The sequence below is a fragment of the Rhea pennata genome, chromosome 23 (assembly GCF_028389875.1).
Source record: "Rhea pennata isolate bPtePen1 chromosome 23, bPtePen1.pri, whole genome shotgun sequence".
Classification (NCBI taxonomy): Eukaryota; Metazoa; Chordata; class Aves; order Rheiformes; family Rheidae; genus Rhea; species Rhea pennata.
Window position 1 is genome coordinate 7,104,799 of NC_084685.1, and position 22,112 is coordinate 7,126,910.

General features: G+C 46.5%; 1 protein-coding gene across 1 annotated transcript in view; it reads right to left on the reverse strand.

Annotated features, from left to right (window-relative positions):
- Positions 1-22,112, reverse strand: part of CSMD2 (CUB and Sushi multiple domains 2) — a 325,353-nt gene that overhangs the window by 32,291 nt on the left and 270,950 nt on the right. The window contains exons 43-53 of the mRNA XM_062593772.1: positions 21,494-21,671; positions 19,679-19,824; positions 15,072-15,152; positions 13,792-13,905; positions 11,522-11,710; positions 10,638-10,784; positions 9,338-9,526; positions 3,780-3,965; positions 3,266-3,460; positions 1,702-1,875; positions 1,181-1,354 (exon numbers count right to left, since the gene is read on the reverse strand). Coding sequence (XP_062449756.1) covers positions 1,181-1,354; positions 1,702-1,875; positions 3,266-3,460; positions 3,780-3,965; positions 9,338-9,526; positions 10,638-10,784; positions 11,522-11,710; positions 13,792-13,905; positions 15,072-15,152; positions 19,679-19,824; positions 21,494-21,671 — 1,773 coding nt within the window. The remainder of the gene's footprint in view (positions 1-1,180; positions 1,355-1,701; positions 1,876-3,265; positions 3,461-3,779; positions 3,966-9,337; positions 9,527-10,637; positions 10,785-11,521; positions 11,711-13,791; positions 13,906-15,071; positions 15,153-19,678; positions 19,825-21,493; positions 21,672-22,112) is intronic.

A 22,112-nucleotide genomic window follows, 5' to 3' on the forward strand; every position in this document is an offset into this window, starting at 1 on the left:
ACTTAATTAATTAGCTTATTTACCAGAAAGATAAATGAGCATGTTGTGCAAGGTGACCTCCGAATGTTGGTCACACGAAGAGGAGAGACCGAATTTCCTCTGGCACCGAACGTGGGCTTCATAAAAAAGGTGGTAACAGTGGTGCGTAGGTAGGAGTGGTGTCTGCCGTTGTGCTCCCTACACCTGGATAAACCCTCCTCAGCAACTACAACTGCAACCAGGTTCATCCATTAGAAACCTGGCATTCAAAATGCACCAGTGAAGAGAGATGGCATTTACAAACTGGAGGGAAGCAGCAAAGCAGCCCAAGTCGCAGCGCTGCCACTCCTGCCCCACCTCCGCTCTCCCCCGCACGAACCACGGAGATGCTTGTGTCCTGTGTGCTCGCAGTGTGCAGGCAAAGCGACCGTGTGCAGCCCATATGTGCAACACAAGTGGCAACTGGAGGGTGCTGGCAGGAGGAAGGGTATAGGCTCCTGAGAGCACTTGAGCGCTTGCTGCAACAGACACACAAAAATGAGCACAGGAACACGAATGCCCGCCAGTTGCTCCTTCACAAAATGAGAATGCTTGACTACAAAACTTGCCAGTCCAGACTTGTTCCCAGCAGGACAGCTGGAACCCATTTCATCTTTGGACCGCCCGGAGAATTAACAAGGTCATATCCAATTCATGGCACTTTGGGAAACCTGACTGCATTCCTCCCCCTCTCTCATCTCTGTCTTTGCAACTGGCTTTTGAGCAGATTTTACTAGTGCCAGAAACTGCTGTTCAGCTATGGAGATCCAACCTGGTATGGACCAGACTACTACCAGCCCCCCGCTAGGCTGAAGGGGAAGGACCAACATCCCACTGAGAGGGGAGCGACTCAAAGCTATCTCAGCTGCAGTTACCACCTGGCCAGCATCCATCTGAATGGCAGATATTTCTGACAAAGAAGCTATGAATAAAGCTGAGTTTTCTTCCTCCCATCCACCCTTCTGAGGCAACAAGGGGCAATAATTTCTTAGCTGAGTAAAAACCTGGAGTGATTGATCATCCATCCCACTACTCGGCTCTTCCTTGCTTACACGACTTTTCCCCTCAGGAAACTCTGAACTCCTAGGAGAACAGTGATCTCTGTATGAGCTGTTGTCCTCTGATCATAATCAGGGCTAAAGAAATCTGACAACATACTTACGCACACAGACAGGCGTCTTTCCAGACCAGTGGTGGTCCTGCTGGCAGATCCTCACAGACATCCCGATCAGGCGGAAGCCAGGGTTACACTGATAAACCACGCTGCCCCGGTAGTTGTAGTTCTCACCATTGATCATCCCATTGACGATGGGACTGGGTACACCACAGTGCCCCGCTGCAGGATGGAGACAAGAACCATCACTGAGAGTTTGTGCCTGCTTCTCCTGAAGCCATCACAAACTGATCTGACTGTCTGCAGGGATCTGAGTTTTGAGTCTCTGCAGTAATAAATAAAACCCCAGCAGCAATAAAAACAAAGTAGCCTTTTTAAATGACTCTCCAATCTCAAAATGTCTCACATCTACTGGCTAGTAAAGAATCAGTCCATTTCCTCTTTTTATCTGCTCAAACGCCCACTTCAGTAGCACTGAGTCCTTGCCCGGGTTCTTTCTTGAATTAGGATCTAAATTTCCTATTCCCTCCTGCAATTCCTCACCATATCACAGATGCTCCAACACCTACCCAGACACTTCACCTCTGCTCCACTCCAAAGTCCATTCGCCATGCACTCCCGCACACGGGACCCTACCAGGGTGTAGCCAGTGTTGCACGAGAAGATGGCTGTAGCACCATAGCTGGTCAACGTGCCAATCTTGTTCCCATTAGGTGGAGTTGGCAGGTCTCCACAAGAGATAACTAGAAGAGATCCGAAAGTACAGTGAGAGCAAGCAGGCACAGAGATTCATTTTTTTTGATGACATGTAGTCAATGAAACTCCTCACCACAAGTTACAACAGAAGTCAGAAAAGAGTAGGAAAGATTATTTAATAGTTACACAGACAATAACAACTACTCACAGTCATATTACATGAGGTGACAAATACAACTGCTATTAATGTTTATGCTTCAGGACATGAGGGAGCTAGTAAAGATGAGACTTGGCTAGGAAGAAATTTCTACACAGAGGAATATTTCTATTATTAACCCATTGACTGATACAACTGGGAAGCCTAACTTACAGAAAAGCTATAAAATGGCACCGAATTACAGGGTGCTTTCAGACATGAAAGTGAGACCAGGGACTTCTAGGCTTATTCTCACACAGTGACCTCCAAGACAGAGCTCAAGCCTTCACAGCAGACCCACAGCAGACACCCAGCCAAAAGCCTAAGCTCTCCCGGTGGCAGGGTTTAGTGGCATTTTGCCCAGCAGGCCTTGCGAACGGAGCTCCCAGCCACAAAGTTCAGCTCTTTATTTAATCTACCTTAAAGATCTGCAAACCCTCAGGAGCTTTCAAACTCAGCAAGAAATCGGAGCCTCATGCCAGGTTTTTCTGACCTTAGTGCATTGCCAAGTTACTGTCATTTGAATTTAGGAGGCAATAACACTGAAGAAACAAAATGGGGTCAGGCTCACGCTCCCAGAAGTGGCTGTAGAGCTAGCAGGGGTAAAACTACATCTATCACTGAAGTCAGTAGTTGCATCTCTAGAAACAAAGGGAGTCAGGAGGGAAGGGAAAGCTGCCATTCTGCAGGAGACATTTTTCTATCTCTATCTGCACTTAGAGACAAAGCTCCCCATCTTTTACAGAAGAAAAGATCCAAAGCACAGCAGTCATGTCAGAGTAACTGAGAGCTGCTTATTTGCCAGGAGCTTTTTGGATTTACAGGTGACATAGTTACCCTCGTAAACTTGGTGTTTGCATCAGACTGGAAGAGGTTAGGGTTTAAATTAGAATTTTTTATTTCTTAAAGCAAACTTCAGAGCAGCTGGCACCAGTGGCAGCTAAGCTGCTGAGACCTGACAGCAACTGATGAGCAAATGTGCTTCAGTTCTTGCAGAACTGTTTAGATTAAACTAAGAACCAGATCAACATATGACCTTTCCCTTCATCCAAACACTCTTCTACCAGAGCAGCTCTGCGGCCGTGCTCTCAGCTGCTGTGAGAGTGGCCAGGGTTGTGGTGCCTTTGCATGCAACGAGCAGCGCTCACACGCACGCCAAATGCAAAACAGAAGACACATGCCCCGAGACAGCCAGGGCAGCCACTCTGCCCTGGCAGGCTCCCGAGATACACTGCCCTTACTTTTGCAGGTTGGCATTGGTTCACCAATGCTCCACTTGCCGTTGGCTTGGCACCTGATGACCCGCTGGCCTGTGTAGTAGTACCCGGGATCACAGATGAGCATGAGCTGCGCGTTGTAGTGGTACTGGATCTCGTAGGTCAGCCGCCACCGACCATGCTCGACTGCAATGCTGTTGATATCTGGACAGGTGACAGCTAAAAACCAAATGTGGCGAACCAAGGAGAAGAAACGAGACACAGAGGAGTTAATGGGAGACTTGACTGTAGGGCACCTGGACATTTCAGCAAGCGTGCTGGCTTTTTAACAAATGGACCAGTATTAGCGTCCTCATTTCACAGGTGGGAAACCAAGGCACTGTGAGAGATGGCAGCAATCCCAAGCTATGCAGGATTGGAAGCCTGGTGCCCTGAATATTCCACCTGTGAGGCAGAGCTCTCTCTCCTAGAGCAGGAAGACATTACCTATGGGACCCCTTAAATTCTCTGTGGGACTGCGCTGGCTGCAAACGCTCACCGATGCAGTGCGGGGGCTCGTTGTCGTTGCTCCAGTGCCCTGTGTGCAGACACTCAGCAGTGGGCTCCTCACCCGGCTGCAGGTGGAAGCCCTGGCTGCAGTGGTACACGGCCTTGGTGCCCACAGTGTACTCCTTGCCAAAGACAACGCCGTTCTTTGGGGCTCTGGGAACTCCACAGGAGACAGCTGGGAAGGAGGAGCAGGAAAAACCACAACTGAGAATCAAAGTCAGCTTCCAATTTTATCATAGATCCGTGGTAAGCAAGCCGAAACCCCAGATCCCAAACTCTGGTATTTAGAAAAGCTCCAGCACCCTACTGAGCCACAGACACTGCAATGAATGCTCACTTTCAAAGACAGGATCAGATTTGCAACTCCCATCCATCAACATGGCAACAGCAAAGCCAATAGCAAATACCAGTTCCTACTGGAAGAGATGCTGGCTCATATTTTCTAAATATCTATAATACAACATGCATAAATGCAGTATGCAAAAAATTTCACACAAAGAAACAGATAGCAATGGTGCTTTGTATTTACATCTCACAGCAGCAACAATCTAAAAACACGTAAGCACTTCTGGATTACGTAAGGTAGCAAACGATAATCACGTTGCGGCAGAAGGCAGGCTAAATGCAGCATTACGGATGAGAAGGTAAGAGGGGCAATTGAGGGGGAAAACTGATAAACGGGCAGAGTGCCAAGCGGCTGCTCAAGATGGCAGCACCCTGGGGAAGCTGCTGTGCACCGTCTGCCGAGAGCCTCCGGCCTGCGGCCCGGAGAGCCGCCACCAAACAGGGCACGAAGGGGCAGGCAGGGCTCCAGGGAAGCAAAACGCGAGCCACAGGCAAATAAAGCCAGACCAGAACCAGGCTTACTGGTGCTGCAGGAGTTTCCTAATACACTGCAAGCTCTGCTACCCCTTCCTTACTGCTGGGCGAAACAGGGCTGGGGGGCTGTTACATGTGAAAAACACTCAAGGACATAGGGTTTTTTTTGTTAGCATTTGCAGGAAACCAAATGCAAAATTGCCTCCAAAAATAACAAGTGAGTTCCCATCCCTCCCTCTGAGTTTTGGCTCTGGGGGAAGCCCATCTCCTTGGACTGCAGACCCGCAGCCTGCCAGCCTGGACAGGCATGGGACAGCAGCAGGTAGGGACAACTCAGGACATGTTATGCTGCCACTGCAAGACCAGCAGCCAGCAGGACTGCCAGCCAGGCAGGGCACGGAGAGAGCAGAAGCCATTGGCAACCAATGAGTTGGTGGCCAACACCTAATCCAAATGATTATCTGCATTTTTAAAATACTCCAGAGGAAATTCATTCTTTGCTGGAATAGGTAGAGCTATTCTTGCTAACCTCCAGCTCATGCGTCAGGTGAAGCCTACATCTCCTGAGCCACAAGTAGATACTCTAAAACCTGGTTACCTGCTTGTTACTCCCTCTGCACACAAACTAGGGTTAGAAAAGCAGCAACCTTAGGAAAGCTGGTTTCTAGTGACCGAGGCCTCACTGAGCCTTAAAAGGAGAAAACAGCCTAAGCACAACCACTGGAGCTTTCTACCACTGAAGGTCCGAGATGCTTTTATCCCACTACTACTACATGAGTCAGCCCAAGCCCCAGCCTGGAGCACAATTACGCAGCACCTTGCAGAGGCTGGTGGTGCTAATAGGTGTGAGTAATTCTGCAGGCTTGTTTTAGCACGATCGGGCACATCCCTAGTTGAAATGATAATCACATGTATGTCATTTCATCGAGCCGAGGAGCTTGGCGAATCTCTCTACAAGGCTGAGTGTCTAGACAAACAGGCACACTGAATATCAATTTCATTCTGAGGCAGAAGAAAGCCCTACCCTGCCAGTTCTACTACCACTACTTTCTGAGGTTACAGCTGATCAAAGAGACTGGTAAGAAAGCTGAGCCCTTCCCTCGCCACTGCCCCGCCAAAGCCTTCTCCTCTCTCTGTTCAGTTCTCCCCTGCTCCTGGGAGCCAGGGGAGAAAGGAGAGACAGAGATCACGGCGCTTAGGTCTACGTTGACAGAGGACTCAAAGACTCTGGGCCCAGGTTGCTGATGAGGAAGGTCCCACCAGTCACCAGAGCTGGGCTCAAAGGCCAGTGGAGAAAGCGTGAAGTCAGCAAGTTCCTGATAAGGACAGTAAGAAACACCCCTCTCCTTTTTTACACAACCCTTAGGACAGGCCTGGTCTTACCAGGGGACACAGAGTGCTAAGGGCTGTATGTTCTGAGCATATTCTCTGCCACCAGTCAAAACTCGTTATCTCCATTAGCCACCAGGGAAACTGAGGCACAGACACTGACAAGCTGGGACACCAGCTATGAACACAGACCAGGCCCAGCTTTCGCTCCAAGTCTGTGAGGTTTAGGTGCAACTTGCTATCTTCACAACGGGAGGATCTCTGTGTCAGCGAGCCCTCCTTCCCGGGCAAGCTCCATCTGCGTCCCTGTCAAGCAGTCTGATTTTTGGCACCTTTCCATTGCACAAACCCTCCCCTGACACAAAAGTGAGTTAGCAATAATCCAGATATGAAGCAATAATGCAGCCCGTCCAGGCCAGATGCAGTTAACTAAAAAGTTCATTAAACCACCAAAAATAATAATAAAAGAATTATCCTCTTCACCTGCAGATGGTCAGGCTGAAACATGAAGAGGAATCAGAGAGCTAATTGAGAGAGCTGCCTGCTGCACGGGATCCAGTACCTTGCACGCTGCAGCGCAACGCTGTCCTTCCTTGCAAATGCGGCATCCTTGAGCAGAACGTGGTTTTAATAAGTCTTTATTTAGAGTGCCCAGCAGGAAGTAGAGAGGCTTGATTTTTGGGGGTGGAAGTAAACTTGTCATCTGCTTTATAGGTCATTTCTGAGGTTCCAGCTGTGGGCACTACAATCCAGAGGAACCAGAGGTGATGGAACACAGAAGCTGTTTCAGGGGAAAGCAAAACCAACATTTGGCTAGGACAGACCCACTGAGAGTCTGATCCAGGGAAAAAAAAAGAAGTGCTTATGGGGTTCAGAGGTAATGAAAGCTCTGTCTGCAGGAAGAAAATGTCCTAGGAAAAGAGACAGAGGCCACATGAAAGCAAATCTGCAGCTGGGATTCCTAAAACAAAGCAGCTTAAAAATAGGCAGTGGCGATAGAAAAGGCATATTAGATCATCTTGTGTTCTTCCCCATTGTGCCAACCCAAGATTGTTCCCTGCAGAATATTCTCTGCTGCTTCCATAAATGTCAGCTAGGACTGAGCACGTAATAAAGATTATTTGAAGGGGATTAGGAAAGGGAAGAAGGATTAGGTGCTGCCAGAGGGGAGCTATGGGAAATGTCATTTGTTAACTAAACCATGTGTTTATGGAGACCCCAGTTCCTCTCCTGCTGACACAGCTGATTGTGTGAGCAATTTATTTCATGTTGTGGGTCAAATTCCCAAATTTCTGCCATGCGGGCCTGGCCACTGGAAAGGATGAGCAATTGAGTACAGCCCAAAACAAAAGGTTGCCAGTTGGCTTGGAGATCAAGGCAAAAAAAAAGATGTACTGGGTATTATGTGGCCAACCTGGCACCAAGAAGGGAGCCAGCCCGGGCTGCCACCTCCGCAGGGCCAGGCGGGGGAGCTGCTCCACTGCCAATTCTCAGAGACTCGGTCTTGCTGCTACTCGCTTATCTCCTGCCATCCAACTCCAGGCACTTAATAACCATGGACAAGCAGTAAGATTTCTGTTGCAAATACGGGGAAACACAGAGAGCAGGTGAGGTTCCCAAGGATGCGGAGGGGATATTCCATCCTCAGGATGCGACTTTGCCCGCCGGTTCCCCGGCAGTCCGTGGAGGGAGGCAGGCTCTTCCGAAGGCTGCTCCGAACAGCCCGCTTCCACTTGGGCCTGCACTGCGCCTTGTGTGGCCGGCGGGGACAGACACCCGCCTCCAGTGGGAAAACCGAAGCAGGAGCCCACCTGCAAAGCTGTGACTTGGCCCCTAAACTCTGCTAGCTAGAGCAGGGGGCTGCCAGACAGCTTCCCCAGGAGGAAGGACCTAACACCGCAGGAGCCGCCGTCTCCAGGCCAGGCTGTGCCAAGCAATGGATGGTCTCACTCGGATTCTTCCTCCGCTGACCCAGTCGCTGGTGCTGGGTGGCTCCATCCTGCTTTAAATTATGGCTCTCCGTCGATGTCTCATCCAAGTAGGATCTTCTCCCAGCAGGTCCTCTCTCGCTGTTCCTCTTCCCCCTCCTCTCTGCCTCCGTGTTTAAAATCCATCTCGTTGCTCCAGGAAGGAAATGTGGCTTTTGGACCAGATGCAAGGCTGGGGTGGTACTTGAGAACAGCGGGACAGCAGACACCTCGCAGCACAGTCACCCGTGCTCGATGATATGATTTCATTTATAGAAGATCCAGCACGTGAGAGAAATCCCTCAGGCTGGGCTAACACGCTGCTCCAGCGTGACTTGCCTGCCCCAGCTGCCACGACAGCCTGGCGGGCGCCAGCACCTCGCAGTGGATGGGCCATATCAAGACAAATTTCCACGTCAGGAATTTTCAAAAGAGCCTAAGTGAGCACAAACGGGATTTTTTGAGGCTCTTTGGTAACTCACACTAAATAATCCTGCTTTTCCTTAAAGCTTGGGCAGGGCAGCAATGCAGAATGCAATAAGATTTTGCCCATGCTGTCTCTGTTCTCTGGCTAGTTTCCAGGGAAGCCAATGCAATATTAATCCTCAGTGCTTGGTCCCTTTGGAACATGGATGAATGTTCAAAGACACTGAAAGTCTTCATCAGAATAAAGATGGGTATTTTATCAACACAAAGAAACAGATGATTGTTGGATTGAAAAAAAAAAGGTGCAATCAGAAAGTGAATATAGTGGGTGAGATAAAACAGCATGAAAGTAAACGCCCTTGAGGGCAGGCTGCCCTGTCCTCCCCTCCACTCCCACGCCTGGAAGGAGCCATGTGCTAAGTATGATACGTCATAACGATTACAGTTAATTAGGAGGAGATGTGTAAAGAACAACTACATGTCTAAATCTTACATGAAGCCAACAGAAACTGGGCACCATCTGAATTCTGAGAAATCTCTCATTGCTCACTAACACATACAGACCTGAACAGCCTTCTAGAAACGCTAGAGGAAACTCCATTGCACCAAAGTCAGTAGGACCCATGTTCCCAACAGCCTTTCCAGATTCTTCTGGACAACAGCTTCTCTTGTGCTTACTCGAGGTTTGGTTATGCCTGCGTTCAGACACTTCTGCAAGGGAAGCCATCTGCACAGACTGCCTTTCTTTCCCCTACCCAGGACAGACAATGACCCTTTGCTCCCTTCCCTCCTTCCTCATTTGCTCCCAAGAACTTGTACTAAGCGGACCAATTCTCACGCCAAACTGCCTATCTGCAGCTGGACACCTGTGCTCAATAGAGAACTGGGGGAATTACAACAGGTTTTCATTTTTGCACCATTTTACTCAGTCCTCCCCAGCTCAACATTTCACCTGACTCAGGTGTGAGAAAGAGCTTAGAGGCTGCAGACCCTCACAAGGACTCACCTTGGCACAGCGGGATTGCTTCGTTCCAGTGGAAGTAGCCTTGCGGGTGCTGAGAGCAGGTGGCAACACTGTGGCCAGCGAGACGGTAGCCTGTGTCACAGCCAAATCGGACCGTGCTCCCTGGGTGCAGACCAGTATGGCTGAGAATCAGTCCATGTGCTGGGGGCTGTGGGAGACTGCAGTAAGGAGCTGGAGAGAAGGGCAGAGGAAAATAAATACGCAGCTTCACATATCCAAGGCAGTGGATGGGCCATATCAAGACAAATTTCCTTTCAGATCAGGAATTAAATAGTGCTTTCCATAACCTAAGGTTGTACACGAAACTGAGAACTTGCAATGAATAAGTACAAAGTTAAAGGGGGAAAAAGTGCAGGACTATTATCCAAGTTTCACTCAGCTCTAGAAATTAAGAGTAATTTCTGGTAATTAAATATTACTTAATTCATTTACTGAGTAATGTCATTACTTATTTATGACATGCAAGCAAGTTCTCTATCCAACTTTATAACTTCCCTTAATTAAGATTTGCTAAGTTCCAAAAAATAGTAATTCATTTTAAGGAATTCTTAGCAAATATTCAATGGGGTTTTGCTGAATAAGCAGCTAAGACTTCATTATAAAGGAGGGGGTCATATTGCTCTGAGAGCAGCAGCAGAATGCCTGGCCAGGAGCAGGATATGTTTTAGACAGCTCTCTGCAAGTGGTGTAAGACAATAAGCCATGTACAAGTTGTGCCTTATGCACCGAACAGCTCCTATCACAAATTCTTATGTTTCACAACATTAATCACTGAAAAAGACACAGTAATTCAGTAACACAGCAATCTTCACTATGAATTACAGTCAGCAGAGCACTTTCTGAAGACCTGAAGCTGGAATAAACTGTCTAATCAATACTTCAGTCATACGCCAACAGCCTCCAAAAACCTATGCTGCTCAGACAATCTCCGAGTAGGACCCCCTTAGCTCTGCAGGCATCACAGTCTGCACAGTGATGGGTTTCACTTATCCAGATCCAGATTGTCTGCGGCTATGTAAAGATATTCAGGTTCTGATTCCTGAGACTGAGGAAACGAAGCCAAAGCTTCAACTTTTCTGCTGGAAATATTCCTACTTCCCCAAGCCTCAGCAGTTCTTGCAGAGACCTCAGAGTGAGGCCAGTTTTGTGTGCTTTCACAGACCGCGGCACCTTCTCCTGAGACAGATGGCCTATGCCCCTCTGTAGTGATTTTACAACAACTCTTAGCTGAAGAGATTGCCACATTCTTGGTGGAGGCATCTGGTCTCTGCTGTGTGCTTACCAAAGTAGCGGATTTTGAAGCCTTTTCTGTTGTATGCATGATCAGAAGACCAACGGAGATACACTTTGTTCCCACTGCTGGTAACAGTCAGAGGAGCAGAGTAGTTCCCACTCAGTGACAACAGCAGTGGACTTTGGCCAGAGGGACCTTTAAGAAAAGATGGAACAAGTGAAAGTCAGGGCTGACAACCAACAGTCACTCTTGGGCTTTATGTGCCAGGATGTATTTCTGCAGATAGAACAGATGCATTTTGGAACTGCAGTGTACGAGCTTCCACTCTGCTACGAGCCTAGGAATGACAGCTCATGCTCAGGTTTCCTTCTGTGAACAGGAGTCCTCATGCAGACACCTGACCCCCAGGAAACCAAATGCAAATAAAGCCCTACTGATCACAGTCAGACTATGATTTTGCACCAGGCAGTATGCCTTCAGCTCAGGTCACAATGTGCAACCTCAGGAGCATCAGCAGAGCACCGGCACTCTGCATTTGGTTACAAAGCTACGTCACTGTGAATACTGCCAGATCCCTTCTCAGTTCTTAAGAACTCGTGGGCCTGAAAAACCTAGTTTGCATGGTTTTCAAGGATTAAATTCCCACCTTATCAACACATCCCTTCCCAGCAACATCTGCCACAAGTCTTTCAGCAGCTTGCTAACTCCCTCCCCCTGGAAAAATACTTAAGAGTCATCCTGATGCTGTCTTATCCAGCAAATCAATGAGTCTTAGGAGGAACTTTCTTTCAGTATGGAAGAAGGCTACAGGTGTATTGGTGAAAAGCTCTCCCCACGGTGCTCTGGGAACTCAGAGATGAACAACTAACAATACTGCTGTTTCTTTCCTTTCCCCTCAGTTGCTAAGTAAAACAGCCTGGTGATTATCTTACCATCAAAGATTTCAAACTCATCATATTGTTTCTCACTCAGGAAGTACTCAATGGTGAGGGAGATGTTATACCCAGGTTCTACTTTCACCACCCATGAACAGGTCTGAAAATGAGGGTAACTTCCCAGGAAGCTCTGGCTGAGGATTACACCAGTGGAGTCTGTCATCACCTCATTCATCGGGCAGTGCACTAGAAGGAATGTGAAGGAAAAACAACAGAAAATGAATCTTCTCTTTCCACAGAGGAAGAAAGAAAGCACAAGACACCAGGACCAACAAGGTCTATCTTGACCATCTAGGTCAAGATAGAGCACAACTCCTGCCTGCTTATTTTGACTGGACACCTAGATCCTTGAGGTTCCACAGAGAATCCCCCAATCCTGACTTAGGCTCCAAATGAAGCATGCTGCATTTCCACAAATCTGAGTAATTGCCAAATTCAGAGGGGAAAAAAGCAACAATATGAACAATTTGGTTCAGCCATCTTCGCATCATTTCAGTTTTATGCTAATGTGGCTTTCAGAATCAATGGCATTGCAACCAAGCAACTATTCCCTACTCAAGTTCCAAATCACTCTGGAAGCCCTAGAAACTTTATTATCCGGGGGTAAAACAAAGCATGGAACTACAGCTTCTCCCGAGTCATCCATGGAGCTGTTAACTAGGATCTAAATACTCCAGTTCCTTGATCTAATCACTAGATCTCATTCAGCTTCTGGAAATATTGAACTCAGCTGAAAGCACTAACAGAAGGCCAGTGACAACACCCCCAAAAAAGAAGTTAACACAGACAGTGAACAAAAAGCATAAAAGGACAGGGATTGTTATTTATCCATAATTATCTCTAAAACCAGTGTAAATGCTATACTTGTATTAATAAAAAACAGCCAGAACTATTCAGAAGGAACAGTGTATTCTTTCCAAATCCTTAATGCCATCAGTGATTTTTTGACCTCTATAAATTGGTGGCCAGACGTAATTTAAGCAGTCCCTTTACCCGCAGGCTAACAACCATCAGTAAATAATTGAATGACCTCCCTTTCTCTCCTTCAATCCATGCTATTTCAAAAAGAATAAAGCTACAGAAAAATATCCCATTATATGGTAAGAATGTTCAGATAGGAGGGAATGAAGATGATGAAATAATCACAGTTGGAGTGAGCAAAAGTACCGGCAGGAATCCAGAGGATAAATAAGGTAACACGGTAGCATGGAAACATCTTTGGGATCCCTCCTGAGCAGCAGCAAGGTATACGATGCATCATGCTTGGGGCATTCATTTTTCTCCCATCTAATACATTTTGCAGCACTAATAGAGAAGCTGTTCCTCACAGGCTTGCCTCTCTGGAGGAATTCACTTCGCTGCAGTCTGCTCTTCCTTGCTTTGGCTGTTCATGTATCACTGGCAAACTGTCAGAGAAGAAGATCTCCCCCCTCGCAGAGTAAGGATGTTTGGATGACTGCTTACTGGCTTCGCGAGCGCAGTCAGGCATCCAGTGCATCAGAACTCTGCTCAGCAAGTTTCAGTCAGTCCCAGTTCAGGAAATTACAAGCTTAAAGTGCTTTCCTGAGTTGGGGCCTTAGGGCCGAATTTTGGATTACCTAACATGAGGCAAATCCTCCTAGAAATTGTGGAGAGCCTTCAAACCCCTGGGAGCCAGCGAGGCTGTAAGGTCCTTCCTCTGTCATGTATCAGACAGGTGCTGCAATAAGTCACTCACCAAATCCCTCTCCCCGTTATCTGCCTGCTGCTGCTTGAACCTGGGCGAGGGGCATGGTGCTAGGACATGCAGTGAGGCGGGGGAAGTGGTGGTGAGTAGAGGAGGCGCCTCGCCAAGTTTGGCGACTGGCTCCTTCCAGCAGTGAAACACAACACATGCAGGCTGAACCAGTTGGGAAATCACCTTCCTGTCCTGCGCTCTGGTTGCTGCGGCAGGAGGCAGGGCTGGATGCAGTTGCCCCAGATCCAAATCCTACTTCTCCTCTGTCCGGGATACCCCATAGCCATCCAGTCCTACAGGGATGGCTTTTTCATTCTGGAAGGCCTGTAGGTGCCACTTGAACATAGCAGCCTCCTCCAAAGGCCCTACCTAGTGGTACTACTGGGACCCCGAAGGTCCGCAAATTCACTCCAAAAACTCAATATTTGCAAGGGAAATCCTCCCCAAGCTGTCATCCAGCTTGCTGTCTTCCTCAGTGAACATCCATAGGTTTGCAGCAGTTTCTGCACAAGAAGGCTTTGGTCAGCATGTTGAGCCCCAAAAGCATTACCTTCACAAGTGGGTGGAGGACCTTCAAACTGGAGATGAGTGCCTAGCTTGCAAGTCAGGATTTCATTTCCAATCAAGGTAAAGCCAGGAAGGCATCTGTATCTCACTACATCACCTATAGGCAGAAAAAGAAAAGATCTCAACTGAGGAGAAGGATCAATTCATTAAGGCCAAAACGTGCCTTGGGAAGAGAAGTCAGTGCAAGGTGCAAAGACGTCTCAATCCTGTCTCTGCCACTGAGTTCTGGGGCAGCAGGTCCTTCCTTGATTAGTTTTAGAAACACACTCAAATCCATGTCTTGCTTGAGTCCTGCACAACAGCTGCACAATTCAGTTATTTTATGAGATGAAATCACCAGCAAGTAAAAACAACATTCACCGCACTACTGCACTGCTTCAGGTCTACTTATATTCCACTTTGGACTTCTGGAGAACTTAACAGATGTGCAGGTCCACACCTCACAGGTCATCCCACCCACATTTGCTGCCTCTTTGGGCACAGCAATGCCTTTCAGGGACTGTTGCACCCGGCTCCTTCTCCACTACAATCCTGGGAATGTGGCAGCCATGGTATACGAAACAGGCCACGATTGCACTGGCTTTATATGATATAAATGATATAAATTGTGCAGGAATTACAGGGGTAGAAACACATGCTAGATTTTCAGTTGGTACAAACAATTTCATACTAGTTAAACTATTCTGATTCATGCTAGCTAATTTAGGTGAAGACTCCCCTCAAAGAGAGAGGACAGTGAGAAAAGCTGCTTTAAAAAAAATCATGGCTCTTTCACTGGTTGGAGACACACTTTAAATGTGGATATAACTGTGAACAACAGCAAAAATGCAAAAAGCGCAATCAATATGGGTGAAGGGCTCTTGAAAAAAGTACATCAGCCTCTAAGCTTTCACACAACGCTTATCTGGAACACCCGAAATACATGAAGGCCAAAAACCGTTATTGTGGAAAAGTTCTCTGAATGTTTCTGAACAAGCTCCAGACTTTCACAGAAGACAAATCACATTATCTGCACTAACAAAGAGAAGTCATCTAGAGACAGTCCGATCAGTTTGATCTGCACTTTGACTCAGTGCAGAAGTCAGATATTAAGCAGGGTCACACATGCCTCCCCATGTCCTACAGAATGAAATGCATCTTCTTCAGGTCTCCTGAAGCAGTGGCTATGGGGCACCAGCCCCTGGACAACACCCATGGATTCCTGGAGGCGGAGATAGTGGAAGGGAGGAGGGCTAAGTGGACTGCTGGACAGTGAAAAGCTACCTATGTTAAATTCTTCATTCTCCGTGATGATTTCAGCGTTGGGCACAATGGTTGGGGGTTGACATCTGAAGAGCTGATAGGCTGCGAGAGAACAAAGGAAAGAAGAGCAAATGTTACAGGTGGGATGAACATGGCCATGGTTGTCATGTCAAGCAGATCCTCCCTCTACAAGCTAGGAGAAGGAAGTGGCAAAACCACAGCCAGGCCCTTTCCCCCAGCCCCAAACCCTACAGAGCTGCCTCCAGTCATTCATGCACAAACTCATGTTTCTCCAAATTCTTACTTCCAATAGCAAACAAAGATTTTCATCATAGTGTAGAAATTTAGATGCCCAGACAGTGTTAGTCTGTTTGGATGAACACTGAGCCATCACTGACGTACACTGACATGAGGCAACATGACCTGCATCTTCTAGGATGCAAACAGAAAAATCTTGGTGACCTCAAAGGAACCAGGTCAATCATGGAAGATGAAAAGTCTCAGACTGCTATAGAGCCAAGTAAATCACAATAATTATTCAGAGAACTTCATCTTTACTGCCTGTCCTTGAACAAAGATTGCTAAACTCACAAATTTATTTTTAACTTGGAATTATTCATTAATTTCTTCTGCAAGTAATTCCAGGAGTGCAAATGGTTAGAATTGCAAATTCTGTAGGTAGCTTGCAATTCACAGAGTAACCTATGCAACACTTGTGTCAGTGCCTCGTGTAAAGAAAAACCGTGCAAATCTTGAATTTTTTGTCCAATTTGACATTTTTTAGTGGTACCACATAGCCAAATGGGGGGAAGGCATCCAGTTAAGGAGCAGCAACAATTCCTTAAAACTGACACACCTGACCAAATACATTGCAATTAGCAAATCTTACCATCAAAAATTAAATACTAGCAAACATTGAACAAAATAAATGTACTGCTTGCAAGTATATGGGTACATAACACTTGAGAACCTTGATGCTTATGAAAATAAACACACAAAGGCTGTGAACATGGCTAAATTGAAAAAATGGTACTTGGAACTAAATGAATATTAATGAAAGACATTTTCTGCTATTTGCTCAGCATCTTTGCTCCCCCTGTGCCTCACCCTGGACAAGCATAACTTCCTCTGAAATTTATATCAGCCCTTTAGTTTAAGATACTGGGTCTCTATCTGCCACTGAATATTAATTCTTACTAACTCAATGATGTTAAACTCAGCACTGTGGCAAAGCTAGCAGTCATGGCAGCAACTGGATGAAGCTTGGGATCTTTTCTTAAGATGTCTAAATATACATGTAGAGAAGTAGATGTCCCACCCTCCTTCCCAACGTAAAGAAACCCTACCCCATAACCCAGAGTAGGATAATACTTTCCCAAAAGGTGTGTGTGGAAAAACAGGATGCTGGCGTGCACGGGCAAGGGCTGTGGGGAGGGTACCAGTTTCTCAGCAGTGTGAGGGACGGGCTTACGCAGGCTGCATCCCGCACGTGCAAAGGGGAGGATAAAACCAAACACCCACCAGTGCAACGAGCTCAACCCGACAGAGGCATCAAAGGGAAGCACGGGCTCGGTAGGTACTTCTGAGACAGCTTTCCTGCCTGTTCTTTGCAATTCAGCAAAAAAGCACATCGAAGGGCCGTGCTAACGAGTAAGGAGAGACTGTGCCGAGAGGAGAGCTGCAGCCCTTCGGCAGCCACAGCTCCCAGGCTTTCCAGTTTTACTTCTCTTTTTCTTTTCTTTTTCTTTTTTTTTTTTTTTTTTCTAAGATCACAGTGGAACAAATGGCAGGCAAGGGAAAAAGCAACAGCATTCCCCACCAGCTGTTCTTCCAATTTTCCAGAAATAAGCAGCTGCTAGAAAAACTCTTAAACTCACTGCAGTGCTTCACCTCTGGGTCTAAGGCAGGTGCTGGAGCGGAGGGACACAGCAGAAGGTCAGTGACTGCCTAGTTGACATCAGTCTCAGTAGAAAGCCACTGCACAAAGATTAATGCTCTGAATATCTACCAGAAAAATTAAAATTTCCATAGAACAAAATGGCAGATGGAGCTTTAGGCCAAAATTTTAAACTTTTATTGGAAAGACCATTCTGTCCGAGTGCTCATTTTAGCCCATGTAAAGAGGCACATGCTGCCACGGCTGCCAAACAGTCCTCTCCCGAAGAAGCAGGGCCTTCAGGGAGTGCCTAAAGGACACGCTAACCTCATTGCTATCTAGCTCCTGCACCGACCTTGGCCAAAACCTCCACCACGTCTCGCCTCGGCAGCTCTGTGCAGTCGTGTCTGCGGCAGGGAGGGATCTGCACTTTGCATTCGCACCGTGCCCAGCAGAAAGGCTCTGCTCCGGCTCAGCGATCCCGCCACCATAGCGATGGTGACACTGTCACCTCGTCCCCGGCGCAGAGAGGGACAGAAGCAGCACTGAGGGAGAATCGGTGGCACCGAGCCATCCCAGGCGGGAGCCACTGTTACGTACAAGCTTTCAAACACATGTTTGATGGTGGGGAGGGGGAGAAAGGAAATCTTAACAAAAATTAAAAGCTATTTAAAAACTGTTTGACAGTATCTATTGAAGTGGAAAGATAACCTGGCATTTACAGCATTAATCTCCTTTCCTTAATGGGCCATATTTCAATACAGAGTTGTGATGAGATGGTTTAAGTGTATGGGTGATACAGCATCAGCCGAGTTTCCTCCAGGAGCACATTCATTTGCTCTCAGCAGAATGAAAAAGAGCCTTGTCCTTGAAACCATGCAGGGACCCCCTGAGTTACTGTGTCATAAAACCCTTTCCCATCACGCTTGCACTGCAGCTTGCACTGGCACCTGAACTAACCCATTTAATAATAGGTGCAACATCATCATTTTTCAATGGATGCTATTGAACCTTTAAGCTTTCTGAATTACTCTTTTGTTTCCCTTCCTCCACCCTAAGGATCTGTTTCTTTGCAGGCATTTAAAAGGGCAATGGTTCTCTTACAAAGGTGTTGATCATCACTGTATGGGAAAAGACGATTTAAGGCTAAAGGAGGATGTCTTCCATGTCCTATATCTGCCAATATGCAGGCACAAAAATGAAAATACACACTGATATAGATCCAGAGGAAATTCCATTTCCTGCAGTTACACCTCAAAGAGTAACGCAAAAGATTTAGCTGCTGGCACTGGCTGATTCCTAGGTGACATCTTCTCCACCTTTTTCTCAGGCTTTCCTGCAGTGGAAGGTACCATAGCATAGAATGAAAATCCAAGACCAAGAGAAGAGCCTCACCCCGGAGCCAGCCAGCTCAATCAGCCGAATCTCTGGGGTTACACTTCATGTTCAAGTTCCATGTACAAACAGCAGATGTTGCTTCCAGTAGAAGGCTGAGCAGTCCCTAGAGTGCCCACCTGGTTAGCAGGTTATAAATGACTGATGGCCTTCAGTATTTCCTACCAGCATGAACCCCAAAACTATCATGCCTGGAATGCCTATAGTTGTTATGATACACTGTATAAACCACTAGCAAAAGGAACCTCACTATAAAGCCTTACCAAGATTAGAGAACAGCAACATATGCTAATGGCTCTAACCACAGCAATGATAGCATCTAATTCATATTACAAAAGGAAGCATTCGCTGAACTGCAGCAGTGTTTACGCACTGCTCATTTCCGAGCCAAACTGTCTGAACCATAATTTTTTGCATAACCGTTATATATGCACCATTGTCTGGTAATATAAATCTTGCAGTGTTTTGCAGCAGTAAACTAATTCCCTCAGAAGCCTAGCAAACATTCTTTAAATTTAGCCTATCTATATAATGCTTGCCTTTTTGGAACTGAACATAAGCTAAGACATTCTGCACTGATTCTTCGTGTAATTGATGTTAGACTTTGCTGAAGTTGTTGCAAGCAAATTACCGAAGCAAGAGGAGGTCTCCATTTGCACTTTCCAAAATCCCTGCACTGCCATAGGAACTTGTTAGCTAAGCCAATTTAAACTTGGGCCCTTGTTTAGCAGTGGAAACAACTGCCCTTATTTCTATGTAATACCTAACATTTCTCTAGCATGAACTACAGTCACACCAAAGAATCCTCAAATAATTCAGCTGAAAGTCAGTTCGCCCACTACACCTCTCAGCTAGAACATGGACGTCATTTAAAAGAGGACAGCAAGACCACCCAATCGATTTAGCACAGCTTTGGCAGGACAACACCATATCTAGGTATCACTGCAGGAAGGAGAGCTTTAGGTAAACAAAGCGGAGCCATCCGTAATGGAATCTGGCATGGAGGGGACGGTATTTACAGGCATCACCCTGGGAGACAGGCATAGCATTGCCACGACTATTAGTTTGCAGGCACTTGATCTGTAGTTGAATTATCACAACGTTACAGATGGATTTCCACATCTGCACAGATTGTATGACCACTTGCCAGCACTCAATCGCTTAAGAGACCTCAAATCGCAAATCGGTGAAAACCAAAGCCCTTTGTGAGAGACTTTAGGTTAAAGCAGTATTTTTTTGTTAATATCTTCTCTTCCCCAGAACTAATCTTCCCTACAACAAGCCACAATTAATCCATGCCCCCTCCACATGCAGTAAGGAGGTAAAAAGCATACGTTGCTCAGTAAGCAATACAGACCATAGAAATAAACGGCAAAAATCCCTCCATTGGCCGCATCACTGTGGAATTTCATCAGGACCTGATTGGAAGAGCTTTGGGCTGATTTCTTAGCAGAGTTGCCAGTGAACACGCCAAGCTGTGGGGCTGTTTGCTGTGGACCATCCCTAAAACCACAGGTCAGAAAGACCACAAAAGAGCATTAATACATATCTTTAATCCTAGGCAACAAACAACCCCCTACGCTGTATGCACATAAACTTCTTTCTGTTCTTCTCCCCCCTCCTTTTTCCACATCTATATCAGAGTCTGAGCAGCTTTCTAGGTAGTTAACCTGGACCCCCAGCCCCTCTCCCCTCATTATTATAATATGGCAAATTTATTCTGGCAGTGCATTGCTGACCCAGTAGACAACTGCAGACATGAACTTCACTTTTATCCTCAGAACATGCAGAACATCCAAGTTTTCCAACGGAGTTTTACTCCCTATTTACACAGTTTTCACTCCCTTCTCCAAACTGGAAAGGAAGATGCTAGCCTGTAAGACTCCTGGGGTAAAGGTCTCAGTATATGAAAAATCAGTGTCATATCATTAACTTCAGCAGATCAACACCCATTTTACGTCACCTCAGGCCACAGTTCCCAGTTGCTGCTATTTAGAAAGGCAGCTGAAGGTCACAGTCATGTCCTGTGGCCAACACAATACTAGCATTGCCTTTGCATTCTGTGATACCAGGTTTGATTGTATGGCTATATATCTCTGATTGCAGCAGAAAAGCTAAAGGAGGACACTGAAAAATACAAATGATTTACCAATGTGTTTTTTTCTTCATATAGATATCTCTCTATGGATAGACGCTATATATACAGTGATTTTGCAAAAAGGAAAAAAACTGAGTCCCAGAAAATGTCTGTTGGAGAAATTAGAAGTGAAAAGCAATTCCTATTATGTGAGTCTGAACAAGATTCATTTCAACTAAATTCAGCTTGAGATAAAGACTCCGTTTACCATTCATAAAGTCTCCTCTGTAAAGCCCCTTAGGCTTCCCAAGAGATGTTCCCTTACTCCATTCAGCAGAGCATTTCAGAGATGAAGGGACAAGCTGATGAAAGACTCCAGCAGGAGGAGCAGGGCTCTGCATCTGAACAATATCTCGCTACAGCCTGGATGCCGGTCTGCGTTCCCTCACTGGCAACTCATCCCCCAGACATGGTAATTGGACCAAACTGGCCCCAGCGGGACGTGGACTGCTAATCCCAGGCATTGCAGGGGTTTGATGTGCTTCATTTTTAACAGCTGATGATCACAGAAATTAATGGTAAGACCAACTAGAAGGTCTGAGAGGCTCTGGTATACAATCAAGGGTGGAACTGCTCCCTGTGATCTGCATGACACCACTGAAGTTAGCAGCAAAGACATCATAAAAGCTAAGGATTGAGGCAGACTCCCTCCTAGAGCCAAAGGATGAGATTTCCACCATTTGCTTTAAAAGTACAGCCTTTCAATGGTTCCTCCACTCACTGACCTTTTCTTTGCAGTCCCTGCCTGTGTTTTTCAGGAGTGCGACATTAACTATGTTTGGAGATAATCACCTTGCCCATTGATAGCCTCTTGCAACACATGGTCCTTTATCTATAGGCCCTATCAGACAATACGAGCTAGACAAATTCCCAATCTCTGTCCCATTATTCCCAATAGATACTTTCTCCCCCTCTCAAACTCAGCACCATCCCTGCAATGGGCGTTCTATTGAGCTGCAAGACTGTTTTGCTGAAATGGAGCCCTGGTAGCCAACACCCCGCTCTGGTCAGTCCTCACATCTTTGCTGTACCCACCAAATAGTGATGAAATCGTTGTAGGGCTCTGTTTGCAGCACAGTGAAGTTGAGATGGATCCCATATCCCACCGGCACTGTAAGGAGCCAAGTGCAGTCCTGGGAATTGGGATACTGGTTGGGGAAGCCAGGAGAGTAAACTGTACCATTCTGGGTGGTGACGTTCCCTCCACAGGGCACTGCAGGTAATTAGCAAACAGAAAAAAAGATCTAATGAAGAAATATCCCCCAAAACAGTAACTCTGAAAGACCTTCTCCTTCTCTCCTACTTGTCCTTCTACCCTTCAGTTCAGCAAGACTGAAATCCCTGCTAACTCCTGAGCCCACTCAGTTGCTCAGTTCCTCAGCCCCAGAAGGCTGCTCACCCCAAGTGCTGTCCTCTGAGTAAGAGGCAGAGCTGGTTGCCTAATCACTACAGGAAGAGTTTAGATGCAGTCCCTTTGCACAATGATAGGCTAAACTGCTGCCAGAAAACCTGAATGATCTGTAGCAAGTAGACTAACACAAAGGAATTGTTCTCAGCAAATGCACATAGTGATTTATGAGCTGGGCTGGATAAAAAAGTTGGCAATTCTGCATACAGGTGAAAGTAAACCCAAAAGCTTGGTCCAGCTTGCCTT